We start from the raw sequence: 18,644 nt of genomic DNA, 5'->3' as shown, positions 1-18,644 counted from the left end.
AATAGTTAGCCCATTCCAGTTCTGGAGTCACTAAGTGGTTATTCCTCATTGATATGGTGCACCAGAGCTGGAGGTTAAGCTGTCTGATGAGCAGCTTGATGTTGTGGCTCTCTGCTACTCTGCCACTCTGGCCATGATGCTGACTTAGTGTCACATCCTTCATGCAGCTCATTTACTGTGTGCACTGGCTACTGCCAAGAGGTGTAACAAAATCAGGTTATACTCAAGTAGAAAATTACAATTAACATTACCAGTTTTCATTCCTAAATGCTGGCAGCCTTTATGAGACAAGTATCGAGAGTCCCAGTCCCAGAGAGCTTACAGACATAAAAAGATAAATGTGCTGTGAGGCCACTGTATCAGAAAGAAACACATGGTTTCAAAGAAAATAAATTGCTCTAAAACAGGAAGGCAAGAGAAAGGTGGTTTCATAAATGAGTGCCTGCCTTCTCAAAAGTCTAAAACAAGAGTTATCCTATAATAGAATGCATTTTCACTTATGAAGGATTCAATGTATGTTGTATATTTAGTTTGGATTTTTTGTTGTTGCTCATCTTGATGGCCTAGATCCCAGATACTCTAATTTTGCTGTATATGTTTCTACCTAAATTTTGAGTTTTACTGGTCCGTCATTATTTTTCTAGCAGTCACCATGGAGTGTATCTGAACTGTTCTGAACAAGATAATAATCTTGTTTAATTTTTTTTCCCTCAGTTTTTGTGATTTTTACTTTTGCCATTCATACTTACTCACAGGCCATACTATTTTTCTTTACTCAATATAAATAATTTTTTTCTCATTATTATTACATCAGAAGCTTAAGCTTTAATGGCTTATCTCCACCCATAGCATTTCTGTTTTTGCAATACTGTCCAACCAATCCCATTACATTTTCAAAATGGTATTTGGCCTTCAGCTCTAAGGATAAAAGTCTTCATGGCCTAAAGTCTCTACTGGCAGAGAAGTCATTTGGCATGGGAGGCAGCACAGGCATAGAGTGTGTGCCCAGCCAGACACCTGTGCTGGAGTGAGCAGCAGAGCGTTTACAAGCCCATAACAGAACCCAGCTTTAAAATGCTCCTGGATTTCTTCTCTCAGCTTCACATAAAGCATTACCTGACTCTTGGAGAACTAGGTATGCCCCACAGACATGCAGGCAAAAAGTGGTAGGAAAAATGGGAACAGCAGCACCACAGGCAGGCAAAGATAACAACTGTTGGGGAAGAAGCAAAAAAACCCAAGGGAAAACTAATACATCAAATGATGTTTAGTGAAATAATTATGAAATAAGGACTTAGGAATAAGAAAGCACAAAGAAGATAAAGTTTTGGAGGAATCCTTTGCAAGACAAAAAGATCCTTAGCATCAGTCAATATCTAGAGCATGAGTGGTTCCTTTATTGACCCTTAGATATGTAAGGTGTATCCCAGTCTTGTTTTCTCATATTTTGGTATTCTAATGCTTTAGGATTTTCATTTGGGACTTAAAATACTGCTTGTCAGTCCAAGATTTTCTGCCACACCTTTCTATTGAAATGTTTTTGCTGCCATGAAGAATGAGCAAGATTATGAAAGAAGACAGAGATGTTAGGCCTTAGGGAGTTGGCTGAACTATTCTCCTTTTTCTAACCTGGCAGAGCACAAGGCCACACGTAATGCTTATAATGCAAAATAAATCATGTGCACTTTTGGGAGGGAAATATGAACAAATAGCTTCTGGTATTTCCTGCAGGTTCCCTCTGCCCATATGAAATTGAAAACAAAAGCTTTTCTCTGCCCTTCTCTAGGTTTCCAAGTCATCGATCATATCCTATAACAACTGCAGTAAACATTTTACTTAATATGCCCATATAGACTTACACATGTAACTTATTAATAAAAAAAGGTCCTTAACATTTAGAGGTGTGTTGCAATCTTGTTAGGCTTCTATAGCTCTTATTATTAATGGGAATAAAAGGAAGGCATCTCTGTGAATATTAATATTCATAGTTGCTTTAAATAATAAAGGTAACCAAGGCAAAGACAATGCTGTGTGAATCCTGTATTCTTGGGTGTCTTATTCCATCATGGCACTCTGTTTAAAAAAATAAAAAAATACTTGAACCCATCTCCTCATATGTGCACACTGGAGGACATATGGTGCATTTCAGCTTTAAATTTGAATTTCCTTAATTTTGCAGGTTTAACTTATTCCCTTAACAGTACTTTAAAAGGCTTTTTTTTTTAATTGTTCAGTTTTGGTTTATTACAGTTGTCTTAAAGGGATATTAGAGATAGAAAGGTTATTAGAGGGATAGAAGAAGGAAAAATTGCACAGGCATGCAGACAGACTTATGGAGGGGTGTGCAATAGATATTTCCATCACACTGTAATATAACAATCTCCATGTCAGTGAGTGAAACATTATGTTTTTTTCAGTTGAGATGTATTATCTCAGCTAAAGTATATTAGGCAGTCTGCTGTGTTATGTTCTGCTCCATCTGGTCAGTCATTTAGGTTCAATAGCAAGTATCAATGGAATTGTTTCTTATCAAGTGTTTCAGTGCGGTTAAATCCTTGATTTGGTAAAACAGTCTGAAAAAGTAATTACTGTGCATATGCAGATTTTCCTGTTTTTGAAGTTTATGGCACCCAACCATAGTGAAAGTAAGCAGAATTAGAATGGGGAAATGGAAGAAATGCAGATTTCTGTAGCTTGCACTCTACAGTCCCTGGTTCACAGAAGCCCTGCCCAAACTCCTCTGTCAGGAAGGTCAGGGCTGTGGACTGGGACACAGTGGAGACAAAGATAAAAAGCAGCAGCTGTCTGGAAAGTACCCTTGTGCCCTAAATGTATGGCTACCCATGATCACAAGTGCTTCTTTTAGCCATGCTAGCTTCTCCAAACTGCACTACTGTGGCAGAGAACAAGGGCAGCTTTTGGACCCTGTGTTTTGCAAGGTGTAACATTTAAAAGTGGATATGTCTGTCCCAGCATGGTTACAGAGGACTATCAAGGCACTCACCTTGGTTCCTTACATAATCAAAAGAGGCAGTAGTTTCAAGTGTCTAAGTTAGATCCTTACCCGATCCCCCTGATTAAGGAGAGCTGATGCATACTTTGGTAGAGCAAGCAAGGACTCCACTGGGCTGACCAGGGGCCCATAAGGGGCACAGGTAATTCTTGTGCTATTCCTTAGTGGGTAGGGCATTTGGGTAGGAATGTTTGATTCTTGAATCTCTGCTTTCTGCACTTTTAAACTTTTGTTTATCAGGAGCTTAGATTAACTGGATCTTAGCCTCTGAGATTTGTGAGGCCAGGAAAAGAGTCAGTGAAAGTAGTTTACTGAATGTGCTAGTAAGAAGGAGTTTCTGTTGGGAGACAGATATTTTAGTGTTGGCTTCCTGCTGCAGGAATTGTTTATTTATTTTGCATTAAATAGTTCCTGAGAGCAAAGTGCTCTCCTGGGAATAGGAAGACAAGATTTCCAGCACCCCAAACTAAGAATTATGATAGTCTCTTTATCTCAAATGAATACTCAAACAAGAAAAGAAGCAACATCAATATTATTTCTGGTTTTACCTGTGTTTTGGTCTGATCTCAATTGTATTGTCCGTGGTCCAAGAGTGACTGGTGCTTTATGCCTCTGTAGGGACTGATGGAAAAGATAAATTTCATGCTATATCTGAATTGTAACACTATAAACTACCTGTCTCTTCAGGCTAGAATGTTTCTGAGCAGGAATGCAAGTCTATATTTAGGTCCCTAGTGTCTTTTGCATTGCACAGTTGAGGTGCCGTTAGCCTTTAGGCACCTCCAGGTTACGATAGTCATGAATTCTCAGCAGTCAGTGTAGCTCCTTCGGCATTCGGCACCTAAATTCCGCACAAGTCTCAGGTGCCAAAGTTGATGGTTTAAACTGACATTGCTCCACTGACTGACAGATTTGTGCCAGCTGAGAATGTGGTGGTGGTTGGATTTATGGGACTGCTGTGTGGGCGTGTAAGGGATGGGCAGTAGGGCCAGTAGTGCCAGGCCAGAGGCAATCGGAGGCAGGAGGGCTGAGCACCCAAGCCATGTATAGCTGGTGCTTCTTTGCCCTGGTTACCTTAAGGTCAGTGTTTTAAAGATCTCCTTTTTCCATTTTATTTTCTTGCAGCTCATTAAATGGCTCTGCCTTCTGAGAAGTGTTTATCCTAAAATTCATGAAGTGACTCTTAAAGGGTTTTCTAGTCCTTCCCTCATTTGGCTGAGCATTTGCACTAAGGAAGGAATGATATGACCACGACTTGATTGTCATAAAAGCATCTGATGCTTTGTTCCAAGTGTTGAAAGAACATGCAGAAGAGACCCTGGCCTAGGGTCTTCAGTCAGGTGGTTTTTATTCTGAATAAACCAAAAGGCAGTGGTGACTGTGGGATATATTTTACTTCCTGTCATTCCCCCTGAAATATTTATTTTAATAAAAGGCAAATTTTGGACCCAGTCCTGGTTTCTGCTCGCATAGAGTTAATTTTCTTCTTAGTAGCTACAGTAGGTACAGCACAGTATTTTGGATTTACTGTTAATGTTGATAAGACATTGATGTTTTAATTGTTGTTAAGCAGTGCTTACTCTGAATGAAGGACTTTCCAGTTTCCCGTGCTCTGCCAGGGAGCAGGTGCACAAGATGGTTGCAGGGAGTATGGCCAGGACAGCTGACCTGAGGTGGCCAAAGGGATATTCCATACCATATGGCATCGTGCCCAGTATATAAACCAGAGGGAGTTGGCTGGGAGAGGCAGAGCACTGCTCGTCGACGGGCTGGGTGTTGGTCAGCAGGTGCTGCACTTGTTTCTTTTGGGTTTTATTCCTCTCTCTCCCCTTTTCATTACAATTACTTTCATTATAATTATTACTATTATTATGTCTTTCTTTGTTTCATTTATTAAGCTGGTCTTAATACAGATGTTTCACCTTTTTCTGGTTTTTCTCCCCATCTCCCCACCAAAAAGTAGGGAATGAGCTAGGGGCTGCGTAGTGCTTAGTTTTTTGGCTGGGGTGACAATCTTAAACAGTTTTCCCTCTATTAAAAGGTATGGATTATAGTGAAACAGGATTGCAGGATGAATCAACTATTGAGTCATAGGAGCGTATAATGTTATGCTTGTAATACATTTTATGTCTGTGGTATACTTATGCAATTATTATGTTACTTTATGCTACTCTGCAAGTAAGATGACTTTTGCATGGTATTCTATACATGGCAAGAGAAGGGGACCTCCTAGTTTGGAAGAGTTTGCAGTCCAGGAGGGGAAGTGGTAGAAAGGGTGAAAGGGAAGAAGGTGCAGTAGGAAACAAAGGGAAGCATCAGTCAGTGTACAGAACAGTAACAGCAATCACTGAAACCTTCCAGGAGCACACCACCTGACAAATGTAGTGTCACTTAAATACCTTAGATGCTTTCCAGGAGAGAGTTATTTCATGTACGTGCAAGATGCAGTAGGCCTTCCACAAAAGAGGGTTTCTATAATTATGCATCCTCTGCACATCTGTGTGTGTCTTTGCATGCATGTATGTATAGGTTCATCTCTATTACACATTTGTTAAAAGAACGCCTTCCCCGTTGCTCTTTATCAACAGGAAGAACGTCGTGTGATTTATCTGGGTAAAATCAGACCTGACACAACCCGAACAGAACTGAGGGACCGGTTTGAAGTTTTTGGTGAAATTGAGGAGTGCACAGTAAATTTGCGGGATGATGGGTAGGAACTTTTGAGATTACTTCATGTTTGAGAGCTGCCATATGCAAAAAATTATGGCAGTAAGATTGCTGGTATGGGAGTTACCAGTATAAGTCCTGTGACAGATGACATGCTGAGTTCAAAATCTTACTTATTTTTGTTCATCCTTATTTATTAATCTTGCTAGTTGAAATTTCCTGTCCCAGAAATAAGTATTTAGCTGCATGACAGGACAATCATGCTGATAAATGGATGCAGTACTTCTGGTATTTCCACTGCTGGGTCTCCGACAAGTTCTTGCTTTCAGGAAGGGTTTACACTAATGTGTGTTAACTCTCCTCAGCTTTTGTTCACAACTGTGTTTTTCAATGGCAGAGACAGCTATGGTTTCATCACCTACCGCTATACTTGTGACGCCTTTGCTGCTCTTGAAAATGGATACACTTTACGCAGGTCAAACGAACCTGATTTTGAGCTGTACTTCTGTGGACGCAAGCAGTTTTGCAAGTCTAACTATGCAGACCTAGGTAGGTATTTTGCTCTATGTGAATTGAAGTACATAACAGGAATCTTCTAACTCCTGAGAATTAAGGGTTTGCTTTTTTTTTGTTTACTGCTGATACCATTTAAATGATTGGAGAGGTGTTGAAGAAAGTGGTTTTCACCTGCTGTAAGAATTTTAAAAGTCTACTAATCTGAGCTGACTTCCTTCACATGTTCCAAACTGTGAATATTCTTTTAAAGCCCATTTCCATCATTATAAAAAATAAGTGCCCAGTATTTAATAATACATTTCTTAGTTGACAAGATAGCACCATGGAAACTTCCCACACACTTTACTATTTACTGCTGTAACTGTTTGATTCCAATACCTCACTTATGTATATGAGAGATAAACAGAGGACAAAGTAGATGCTTCAACCCAAAAACTTCATTATGATTCTTACTTTGTTATGAGTTCTGTTGTAGATGGGCAGAATTTGCCAGGGGCAGTCATTAAACACAATTCATAGTTGCTCAAGTTTGAAAGCTAGAAGAGCTTGTGGCCAAATCTGACCCTTAGTATGACAAAAGCCACTGATCTCAACTGGTGATTTTAAAATTGTGCATAAGCATCTGTGTGTATGAAGATGTCTCCTTGCAGGGCCTTCCAGTCATGATGTCAGAGGCTCCAACCTGTGGAAAGCTTAGCCATTGTCTTGGTGTTTGCAGTTCCAGTGATGTGGGGCTTTATGCATACCAGTCTCCAGCCCCCAGTGTGCTGTGATAACTCCAGTCCCAAGTGTGCATGCTGGCTGTGACAACTCACTTGGGTCTGTCTGAGTCTGAGTCCTGGGCAAAAATGTATGATTGTGTCCTGTGCTCCGAGTCAGGGTATGGTGCTTCCCCTTGCAAGGGTTTTGGAGAAGTTAAAAGTCTTACAGCAGGAATACTGACGTTAAGTATAGGTGTCAAGAGACTATGCAGACTACCAAAACAGCCTCTGTAATATTACAATATAGGATAAACTCACCTCTCATTTAATTACCTTTTAAAATGTAAAGTATTCATTAAATGTTAAACCTTTCCTAATACCTGTATAAATAGAATAAAGGCATGGAAAATACTCTTTTCTGAATTACATAGCAAGGCACATTTTTGCTGTTGAATCTATATTAATCAGATATTGTGGATTTTTTTTATGAATAAATGACCACAGTCATTAAAATCTCTCATAACCCTGTAACACAGTGCTAATGAAATCTTGTATGTGCTGCCCTCGGCTTTGTACAATGTAGGAAGTGAATACAGATACATTTTTTCTAACCAATTGATGTCTTTTCAAAATAAATTATGAAGATTATATGCATTGTTCTCAATGAATATGCTATAATTCACTTCAGTTGCTAAACAGATAATGTAAAGCTAAGAAAAGGCAATTGACTGCTGAAGAGATACAGGGTTGATGTAGAAAATATAAAAGGTAGCAAGGCATTTGTTGAAATGTAGGCTGATAAAAACAGTAAAACCAGATTGAAGTCTTGCCTTGATTTGACTTATCTTCAGCAATGGAAGCCAAGGTCATCTCTGTATCTCAGAAAATCTGGGGCTTAAAGTAAGTTGTCTGAAGGGAACCCTCTTGAACGTTATTCATCATTGGGAGTATTCCCTGTCAACTCTCTCCATTGTGAGAGGGATTCCCAGAGTATCTGTGAGCAGACTGTTTCCACTTCGTCCTGCTGACAGCTCGAGCTTCTGTACTTCAGACTGCATTCCCTGTATTTTGCAGAGTATTGATAGAGCAGCATAAGGAAATGGCAGGATGAACTTTAAAATTCATGAGCTGGTACCAGGACAGAGAGAATTAATCAGCTTTGGGTTGAGTACAGAAGAAAGAAAACACTTGAAAATAGTAGTCAGAAGTTTAACACCTCTCCTCTGTGAGAAGATATTGTCTTAACAGAACTTGTAATGAACATTTAATGTGCAGTGTGTCTTATAGTGGTAGATGGGGAGTTCTGATTAATTCAACACAAGAAATGGCAAGAAAAGGGCACTCTCATAAAGGAGCTGTGGCATAGGAACTGGTGAGAGTCAGTGTTAAGCAGGGTTGACTCCAAAAGGAAATTCATTGCTTGCAGCCATGTCAATAATTCTACTGGAGTTGTGTGGCCACAAACGTACAAACCCTCCTCTGTGCTGGAAACAGACTGATGTCCGTGCCTGAGCAACCGAAAAGGCTGGAACAGGTATCCCAGGCTGCAGGAGCTGGGCTGTTGTTGCTGCTGTGGCTTATCACATGTGATGCAGAAAGCTGAGGAGCCCACCTGAGACTGCTCATGCAGCCATGCAGAGGCCCTGCCCAGAATTGCTCACACTCTAAACAAGCAAACCCAAAAAGATAAATTGAAGCAAAACCAGAGATTCTGGCAGGTGTAAACGACTTCCAAAAGACCCCAAGGCAAGGTGGGCTCTGTCCTCTGTATGCTGCTCACAGACTGCCCTGGCTTTCTTCAGAACCTTTCTTAGGAAAATTAAGTCTTGGACATGTTCCAAAACAGCAGTTGCAAGACAAAGGTGGAGTTTTAGTTAAGGCATCTGTCAAGATTATCTGGACTACTTTGAGACCTATACATGAGTGTCTTGGTGCTCAAGTCCTTGAGGGAACTGTTTTTGAGTTAACCTGCTCTAAATGTAGATGCAGTTAGTGGTTCTTCCCCACTGCTGATGATGTGTACCACTTTTATTAGGTGCTGCTTCTTACCAGGAATGCCTAAAGCTTCTGTGATGGTCATTCCTATGCTTTTATCATCCCATAAAGTTGTGGTTATAAGTGGAGTGTTTCTTCAGTGTCTTGTTTGTACTAATATACAGAGAAAATAAGTAATTCTTGCTTCTTACCTAAACTTGCATCCTTTGGGTTTCAGATTCAAACTCAGATGATTTTGATCCTGCTTCTACTAAAAGCAAGTATGACTCCATGGATTTTGATAGTTTACTCAAAGAGGCACAGCGGAGCCTGCGTAGGTAACAAGCATGTCATCCGAGGAAAACAATGGGATGGCAAATACCTCACGGACAACACGTCCTTCAATAATGGACAACTACAAAGTCGTACTTAGGAATTTCTCCTACTTTACACTCTCTGTTCAAAACCATGGTTTACATGAACACAGCTGCTCGAGGAGTGGAGGGGCAGGATGCTGCCCAGTAAGCACACGCGTGTCCATGGGTGTCAGCTGCGCTTTCGCGGGGGAGCCGCGCGTTCCTGGCATTGCGAGTTCAATGCAAATCACGAGACATGGCAGCAGTTCCACAGAGATACACGAACAACGATGAACTGCAAAAGCTGTACATATTGCATTTTAACAAAAAAAGAACAAAAACAAACAGAAAAAAACCCCAGTGTGAGAACTATGGCTGCTGATGTCTGGGGATCAGACACTGCATTTTTTTTTTTTTTTTGTAAAGAAGCTTCTTCTCACGGTGATAATATGACAATCCAGAAGAAACCACAGGTCCCAGAAGCCTGCAATCTGTCTTAGCTTTGTTTTAAGATTGTACTTTTTTTGCTTGGTTTGTTTTTGGGTTTTTTTGTGGTTTTTTTGGAGTTTTTTTTAGAAAAGAAAATTAAAAGGCTCAAGCTTCCCTAACATTTTGAAGTTTCATCTTTTAATTCTGACACCCATGTAAATGTCTACAACATTGATCTTCCACAGCAAAATTTTCAAAGCCTTGTTAATGGTCAAATGTGCAGCTTGTTCAGCGATTTATTCTAATGAGCGGACGTGGTGTTACATTATTAATGAGAGTTGGATATAACTATCTGGGTGTGTGCACAGATAGTTTATTTGCTACATTCTCTAAAGTAGTTGAGTATTTACAAATGTTAAATGGAGTATTTTTATTTATGTACATACTGTATGACGATGTTCTTTTTTGTTACAGCTATGCACTGTAAATGCAGCCTTCTTTTCAAAAACTGCTGAATTTTTCTTAATCAAGAATACTCAAATGTAATTATATGAGGTGAAACAATTATTGTACACTAACATATGTAGAAAGCTGAACTTATGCTTATATATATTTGATTGTAAAAACAAAGAGAAAAGCGTGTGGGTGAGGGTGTGAGTGTGCATATGTGTGCATGTGTGTCTGAGTGCAAAAATGCATTATACACATTCATCCCTTCTTTGGTGAGCTTATATAAGAATTTTGTCAAGAATTATCCTAGCCCAAAAGATATGAACCACCTTCTGCAGTATTTTTCCACATTTTTCTCATTGCTTGATTTTCTTTTGCAGTTTTATACACTGAATTTGTTAGGGGAATGAAATTTTCTCATCTAAATTTTTCTAGAAAATATCATAATTTTATGTAAAGTCTCTCAAATGGGTAATCATTAAGAAATGTTTTTATTTTATGTATCAACAGTAGTTTTGGAACTAGAGGTCAAAAATCTTTTTAAAATGCTATTTTGTTTTAATTTTTGTGATTTTAGTTTGATAATAATATGCTGAGGTACTAAGTACAGTATGATTTTTACTGTAATTCTGTGTCTAACCACTGTTCTTGAAGCCAGTAATCTTTTCATTGGCAGAGTTTAATGATGGTATTTATCTATATTTTTTACAGTTATGCATCCTGTATAAATACCAATCCTTCATTCCTTTGTTTACTAAAGAGACATATTTATCAGTTATAATTATCCTATTTATTATAAATTATGAGATGACTAAAAGAATAAAAAGGCCAGTGGAAATTTTATACCTAGGATGCATGATGGTTGTCAGTTTGGAGTAAGCAAGTGCTTTGTTTGGAAATTCCGCTTTTGCAGAAGCAGTGGGTTGGTTTTGGTTTTTCTTCCTTTTTTTTTACTATGCACTAGCATGGCCTCAAATGTGCCGATGACATTGTTGCTGATGACATTGCTTCTGTTAAATTAAATAGAAATTTCAGGAAAGAAAAAAACCACAAGAGTATAAACTACTGCTATTCTGAGCATCAGAATTTCATCTGAACTCGGAGTCTCTACTGAATCAGCAAAGTTTGGAATTTGCTTGTGAATGTATAGATTTCTTATTCTATTACTCTTTGGCATTCATGACTCCTCTTAAAGGTATGGCACACCTAACTATTTAATCTATCTTCCCACTCCAAATCTTAAAAAACTGATTCTACCCCCATACCAGTGCAGTTGATTTTGATGGCTGCATTCATTTTATCACCAGCATATTGTGTTCTGAGAGATTCCACTGTCTGTCCTGTCGGATGCTTGCTTGATTTTTTGGCTTCTTATTTCTCAGTAGATAGATAGCAATAAAACAAAAAAATAAAAAAAAGAAAAGAACTTTTCTGGAAGTTCTGTGTTACAAATGTAACATCCTTTACTCTGCATAATTCTTGTTGTTGCTCTGTAGGTTAAAAATGCAGGTATTTTAACTTTGTGTGAATGCCAAACTAAAAGTTTACAGTTTTCCTTTCTGGATTTTGAGTATCTTCTGTTGTAAAGAAAAATATTAAAAGCAATAAATTATTTTTAAGAAATCAATATTTAGTATATCATATTATGTGTTCAAGGACCAGATGCATTATCTATTTTGCCTTTACATTTCTGTCATTAAATTTTAAAATGTTCTCTTTTGCCCTAGATTGCTGACATTAAGAAATTGGTGTGGGGTTTTTGTGGGGCATTATTTATTTTTCACCAAGCAGGCATAATGAAGTGAGTCAATTTTTTTTTTTTTTTCACTGGCCTGGCAAACATTTTCATCTTGAAGATGACTTTCCTCTGTGGATTTACAAATTACATATGAAATTAATAGATTGCTGAATAAAGCTATTTGGATCTTTCATAGACACTGTAGTAGGAAATCCATCAAAATATAAACTCAGTGTTTACTTTTCTTGTTTTCTTCCCCAAGAACATTTCAAATTAGCACATGTACCACATTGTCACCAGTGGCAAATTGCAGTATAGCTCTGTGTGTTTTTTATAAGAAGACCATACTGTTGCTTTCATGCTGTGGTAAGTACCACATCCACAATACAGGTAACAGAACTGGTACTTAGGAACTGTGGTCTTTCCTAGAGCTGTAACTGAGTAATTCCTACAGAATGGAAAATTATCTAAATACTAATCCAAACAGAGGGAGCCTAAAGTTGAAGAAAAATATCTGTGCTAAAGTACTCTGAAAAGCAGTTGGGCTGCCATCACAAATAGCAGCACTGAGAGGAAAGTTTGTGCCTCTGGGGTAATAATACTTGGGTCAGTTGAAAAAAAAAAACAACAAACACAACCACACCTCCTTCTCATCCCTTTAGATATAAGCCTACAGTAGGTAATGATTATGTGTCCTTCTTAATGGCTGTAATGAGAACTTCAATCACTATAGTATAAGATCTGATCTATAAATGAACTAGAATAGCCATGTAATATAATGTGATGATTCTAAATTTGTACCTTTGTGACAGACATTTTCAATAATGTGAACCACTGACCTGATGCAGCTACTGTAAGATTTGTACAGTAGGTGAACATGTAAAGTTGTAGGTTGGACTATGCTGAACAGGGGAAGTGAGATAGTAGTTAAGCCCAAGCTGGGCTATTTTCCACCTGCCGATTCTACATGTACTTTTGTGGTTTAATTCATTGTATGAAAATTCCTGTGATTTTTTTCTTTTTTTTTAATGTGCAGTACACATCAGCCTCACTGAGAAAATAAAGGGAAACGAATGTTTCAAATCCATTTCTGTTTCTCATTCTTATTACAGGTTTTTTTTCCCCCCACAATTGGTTGTGTAGTGGGTTTTCTGTTATTCTTTCCAATGGTTGTAATTTATTTCAGATTATTGGCCAGAGCATGCCTGCACTACTGCACTTTGTACAGGGCACAGCATCACCAGTTTTGATATATTTAATGGTAGAAAGTGGTACCTTTCTGCCATGACTACCCAAGTCCATTGACGAGCTGTGCCATAAACCATGTCAGAAAACTTTCAGAACATTCTCAGTGGAGTTTAAGAGTTGTGGTTTGAGTTAGAAGGGGGTGGGGAATGTAAGGACTTTTCTATGTGGCCACACTAGATCCCCGTGCAGGTAGTAGGGACTGAGAAGTGCAGAATGGTTGGCATCTTCCATCCAGAGATGATAAACACCTGTTCTGGGAGTAAGCCTCTCATGAGAGTTCTTCACCAGCCCTGTTTCAGCAGACAGATCAGGAGGACCGGACAGGTAGGTAGGTGGCTGGACGAGTGTGGCTTTCCTGACTCTGAGGATGATAGAGTGTGCAGCACATGGGCTTCCATGGCAGCATTGCCACTGGGCAGGCAACAGGTAGGCCCAGAGATGGGGCCTATTCACACCCCTCTCCTTTACATGCACAGAAATAGGGGAAGAATGGCTTTTGTTTGGTTTGCCCAGGGTTCATTCACAGGTAGGTATTTCATGGCTGCAGGCTTGTTCTGCTGTGGCAACAGCCTTCTCTGGGGGCTCACAGCACAGCACCATGTGGCTGAGTCTTCTCGTCGAATGTCGCCTCGGCAGGGACCCAGCTGCCACGTGAGGAGCAGCACAGGGCAGCTGCTGGACAGCCTGGCTGTGCTCTTTAAGGAGAGGACTACTGAATTCACTCGAAAAAATTGCTTTTCTCAAAACAACCAGCCTCCACCTCATCTCTCTTCCTAACATTGCTGTTTAATTTATGCTCCGTAACTTGCAAAAATGTTTAGCTTTTGCATTTTTACCATTTGCTAATCCAAACTGTTCTGCTTGGCTCTTGCAAGGGTGGTAGAGTGAAGTTCCTCACTCTGTGGGTTTGTGTTGTTGACTCTGATCAAATTAATGCTCAAAACGTAATAGGCCAAATCATTCCTGTTGTATTTCATCAGTCTTGCTGCTGTTCCTCAAGGAATGAATTTAGCCCAATATTTCTCCAGTTACTAGGCTTTCTAATTTCATTTGTTTATTCATTTCATATTTTTGCATAGCACTTTTGATGCTTGCCAAAAAAAGCACAGCACATTAAATTTCCAGGAAAATATTGCCTCCCATCTCCTGTTTTTACATTATTAAGGTTTATTGCGTAAAATCAGGGCTTTCCATTGCCTGGGTCACCATTTTTCCCCATAGTGAATATTGCAAGCTGAGCACCTGAAATCAGATTCAGGCACCTCAATGAGTGGCCTGATTTTCAGAATCGCTGAGCATCTCGCAGCTCCCATCGACTTCAATTAGACCTGCTGTCTCTCAGCACTTTTAAAAATCAAGCCACATATATAGAGCCCCAATTCAGCACAGCGTTTACATTTGTGCTTAAGTCTGTCCTGATTCAGCAAAGCACTTAAGCATGAGTGTTTTTAGATCCATTGAAGTCAAGTGCTCGGCTGCTTTGAATAAAAATAGACTCTTGGATTGGGGCCTAATATTCCAAATACAGAAACCAACACCTAATTTTAGGCTCCATTTGGAAAACTGCCTCTCCTACCACCTTTAACCTTTAATGCTTACAGAAAACACAAAAACGACTATCAGGTCTTAAGGAGAAGAGAGAGAAGTTTAGGGGAGAGAAGTGGAAGCAATGGACAAAATTATTCTTTGAGGAAAATATTTTGAAAACTTTAAATTCAGCTCTTGCAAGATGCCTTGATTCATCACTATTATTTCACATTGCACTTCCAGGATCTCTTTGAAGATTAATGTGCAGTTATTCTGTTGTCCTTCACCATTAATTAATATTGCTATATTAAACTTTAACCAATGCCACCTTCTCCTGCTTTTCTGCGAATCACGTTCTCACCATTGATATTCAATGTTCACAAGCAAACTAATCTATAAATCAATTTTCTCTACTTTATCAAACAGCAGAAAGTAATAAAGAAGGTCACAAATAGTACAGCAGTTCCTTGGAGGTTTGTAACATCATAATTTAAAGCTCAGAAAGATTGAATCAAAAGTTGAATTAATCCCTAAGGGAAAAGATTCTATATAGATTCTATTGATAGATATAGGGCAGCCTGTCTTCATTGGAAGCTGGTATATTTGTTAATACTTCAGGGCAAAGGAGACTAGTCTTCTCAGCAAAGAAGAAAATGAAATCCTCCATGAGAGGAAGTGAGTATGTCCTCTGCTTCCCATGGCTGTGCTCCCCTTACACGGCTCTGCTGGGAAAGAGAGAAAGCCAACTCATCCTTTGCTACACGATGTGCTCTGCTGAACGGCTGGTGTCTGTGCAATGCAATTATGGAAACCAGCTGGAATACTTACATAAATCTTAAGTGTTGCACTTGATTGGTGTTCATTCCTCAAATGATGCTCTTATTGTCAAACAACCTCAACCCAAAATCTTAGCAGCCTATGAACCCAAAGCAAAGTGAAAGGTTGTTTTCTTCAGTGACAAATTTTGTGAAGTTACACATACTTATTCTGCAGCTGGAAACATATTCCTCAAAACATGTTTAGATTTTGAGGTTCCTTTGAATTATTGCAGCTTCCTTTCAACAGTCTTCCAGAATAATAGTTTTGCAAAGGCATTTCTGATTCTCTTTTCTAAAATTAATATTAATGATGTGACTGGACTTGGTGAATTAAGTTCTTCCTAATTCAAATAGAATTAATTGGGAGAAAAATACTCTAATATAAAGGGAAATATTTTTGTAAAAAATTACTAATGGCTCAGTTGAAAATATTATACTCACAGGTTTGGTTAACAGTGAGATTTGAGATGAAATGTACCTTTGGTAGGCATGCATGGTGAAGTACAGGATGATAAAAGGGTTTTTGCTTTCATACTGACTTTTCTTCTGCTATTTGCTAGTAGAAAGGAACTGAGCTGCCCTGAGAAAAGGCAACCAAAGAGAAAACAGGTACTATTCCAGCCTCTCCAAAATCAGTGATTAAACTCTAACCCTCATCAGCCTTTTGCATTAACCCTGGCTTATGTAAATAGTGGGCAGTGATCAAAGGTAAATAATCTCATGTGCCTTCTTTGCGTCATGATAGATTGTCCGCCAGGTGCAGTGTAAATGAAAGCCAAAGCTAAGTATGAAGTAAAACATGTCCTAAAGAGCAGAATATGCAAATTTGTCTTAGGACTTTTCATCAAATAAAATATTTGCTGCAGTTTATTTTTGACAATCTGTGTTTCATTCTCTACTATATTAGTACTTGATAAAGTAATAAAATTATTACAGCCATAAAGTTACTGCACTATACCTTCAAGAGATATTCTCATCCTCAGATTATTGACTTTGGCATTGTGAAAAACACACATTGGTGCCTTATACTAATTCTTTCCTACTGCATTTGCAACTCAGGCCTATGCTTGTTTATGCAATGCGTTTGCAGTAAATTTATTTTAAAAAAACAGCCCCACACTTGAAAACTGACGGAGTGCTTTCTTGTTTTAACCATTTACTGTAACAACACCACAGCTAACTAGTTTTCTATTGCATGAATAATTTATTGTCATAGCTAAGCATGCCCTGGGTTATACACTCCTGCCAGCAAGTGTGGAGTGGTGAGTGCTGTTGCTGAATAATGATTAATTACTCGCCCTTCTGAAGGAGCCCTGCTTTGTAAACTGGTCACACAGCATGTTACGTGGATTGTGTCTGCTATACAAAAGGTTACTTGCAATCACATAATGAGACATAATGATGCACATCACAACAATTCTTTGGTACAAATCTGCACACAATGGAATTCAGACAGAAACCCATTTATTTACATACCTTGTGTGCCAGAGGGTACAAAACGTCACTGCAGTGCTGAAGTGCTGCCATTGCTCTTCTGCAGTGCTGACATTTTGGATGAAAATAGCATGATGGCTTCTTCAGGAACCTCCAGCCTCAGCTTCAGAGTTGTCTTGTGACAACCAGCTGGCAAACTCTGGGGGGAACTTGGCTCCCACTGTGTGTGGACTGTAGGAGTGGGATTGTTTGCTGACACCTGTCCAGCCTCTTGGTGGGAAGCTGGGATACAGTTCCTCCCTGCAAGGTGAGGAGTTCACTTGCTGTATGGGGTGAGCATCGCTGCCTGTGTTTTACCTGTCTCATCTAGGAAGGGTGTGCAGGGAATCAAAGTTTTCCCATATATTGTACTTAGTGTGGTCTAAGGAAGAAGAGCATTCAGAAGTACTGCTCTAAAGCCTAGAGCCACAACTCTTCTGAATTCCAGGGGGGAGAGATCTAGTTTTGCTCAGTTCCTGCTATCTGGAAAACAAGAAGTGCTTGGCCACAGCTGTCCCAGGGTTCTTGGGGCCACAGCTGGCAACACCACTGGCAGAGCAGTGACATCTAGTCCTTCCGAGTCTCTGCCAGAGTCATTTGACTGCCCAGGCAGGATCTCTACTATTTGTGTCTGTGTGATACAAAGGCCATGCTGATCAAGCTCATCAACCAAGCTGCAGAAATTTGAGATGCTAGAGGGTTAGGGTGACATGTGGGTGGGTAGGCAATAGGCCTTTTCTTGCTCTGGAGAGGATGGAAAGTCCTGGGTTTGCATCTTTGTGCCACGACAACATGGCAAAGCTGGCTGCAGCAGCCCTTGAGATTTTTCTTTTCAGGGAGCACAAGGCAACCATAAGGCACTTCTGGGTTTCCAGGGGCCTGGTGGAGTGTGCCAGTACCCTGGCAGGAAGGTGGCCGTACAACTATAGTGGACACCATGGAATGGCTGTTCTACGCCAAATCAACAGCTGGAATAATTCTGTGGCTAAAAAATATTATTTTTCTTCCACAAGTAGTTCCTTGAGAAGTAGATCATGTGCAAGGTCATGTACTGCAGCCCTATCCTGTGTGGATCCTCTGATCTGTAATAATCTGAGGTGGCTCTGTAGTAGCAATAATGGAGAGTGCTTCTGCCTTCTGCCTCTGCCTCATCCCTTGATTTTCTGAAATAAAATGAGCTGTGCTAGATCACTCTATGCTGAAGTCTTCTACCCTGCTACCAAACTTTGCTTTATATGGGTTAACAGGGTCAGACAATACTGGAGAATGGGGGCCAGGAGGAAACAACACAGGCAGGAAGCAGAAGCACCTGAGTCTCCATCCTGTCAGGAAATGAGGGAGAAAACCTCCACTATGATGGCTCAATAGTATTGGTATTATTTCCTAGCCCCCAGATATTGTTCTTCTAACAAATGCAGTGTCAATAGTTTCAGATTTGGACCTTTGCATATTTGCAGCTGGGCAACTGTAGAGAAATTTATGTGGAAACATTAATGAGAGTAGATAGAGAATGGACATCAAGCATAAAGCATGAAGTATCACAGCTCTGAAACTGCATGGAGAGCCATATCAGACATGTATCACAATCCCACCATCTCTTGCTTGTTCTGTTACTAAGCTGTTGACATTGTACAGAAGCTGATATATAATTGAAGAAACTGCATACTCATTTAAAAATGGAAAAGGCATAGCAATAAAAAGTGCTCAGTAGTGAGACCCCTAGAAAGCCTCTTC

The 18,644-nt window shown here is 39.5% G+C and overlaps 1 protein-coding gene and 1 long non-coding RNA gene across 12 annotated transcripts in view; one reads left to right on the top strand and one right to left on the bottom strand.

The window, feature by feature from the left end:
• Nucleotides 1–12,469, top strand: part of PPARGC1A (PPARG coactivator 1 alpha) — a 366,794-nt gene extending 354,325 nt beyond the window's left edge. For all 10 annotated transcript variants that reach the window (XM_038135009.1, XM_038135013.1, XM_038135011.1 and 7 more), the window contains 3 exons: nt 5,602–5,723; nt 6,078–6,229; nt 9,110–12,469. In XM_038135009.1, coding sequence (XP_037990937.1) covers nt 5,602–5,723; nt 6,078–6,229; nt 9,110–9,213 — 378 coding nt within the window. In that variant the 3' untranslated portion in view covers nt 9,214–12,469. The remainder of the gene's footprint in view (nt 1–5,601; nt 5,724–6,077; nt 6,230–9,109) is intronic.
• LOC119700251 lies at nt 9,794–17,036 on the bottom strand. 2 transcript variants are annotated; one of them, XR_005256720.1, is made up of 3 exons: nt 16,914–17,036; nt 15,448–15,535; nt 9,794–15,344 (listed from the first exon to the last, which is right to left on the bottom strand). It is a non-coding gene; the product is annotated as an uncharacterized LOC119700251 (long non-coding RNA). The 2 variants fall into 2 exon arrangements; XR_005256721.1 differs by having other exon boundaries at nt 9,794–15,341.
• Between the last annotated feature and the right edge of the window lie 1,608 nt (nt 17,037–18,644).

Source organism: Motacilla alba, chromosome 4, assembly GCF_015832195.1.
Source record: "Motacilla alba alba isolate MOTALB_02 chromosome 4, Motacilla_alba_V1.0_pri, whole genome shotgun sequence".
Taxonomy (NCBI): domain Eukaryota; kingdom Metazoa; phylum Chordata; class Aves; order Passeriformes; family Motacillidae; genus Motacilla; species Motacilla alba.
This window is presented reverse-complemented; position numbering and strand designations above follow the sequence as displayed.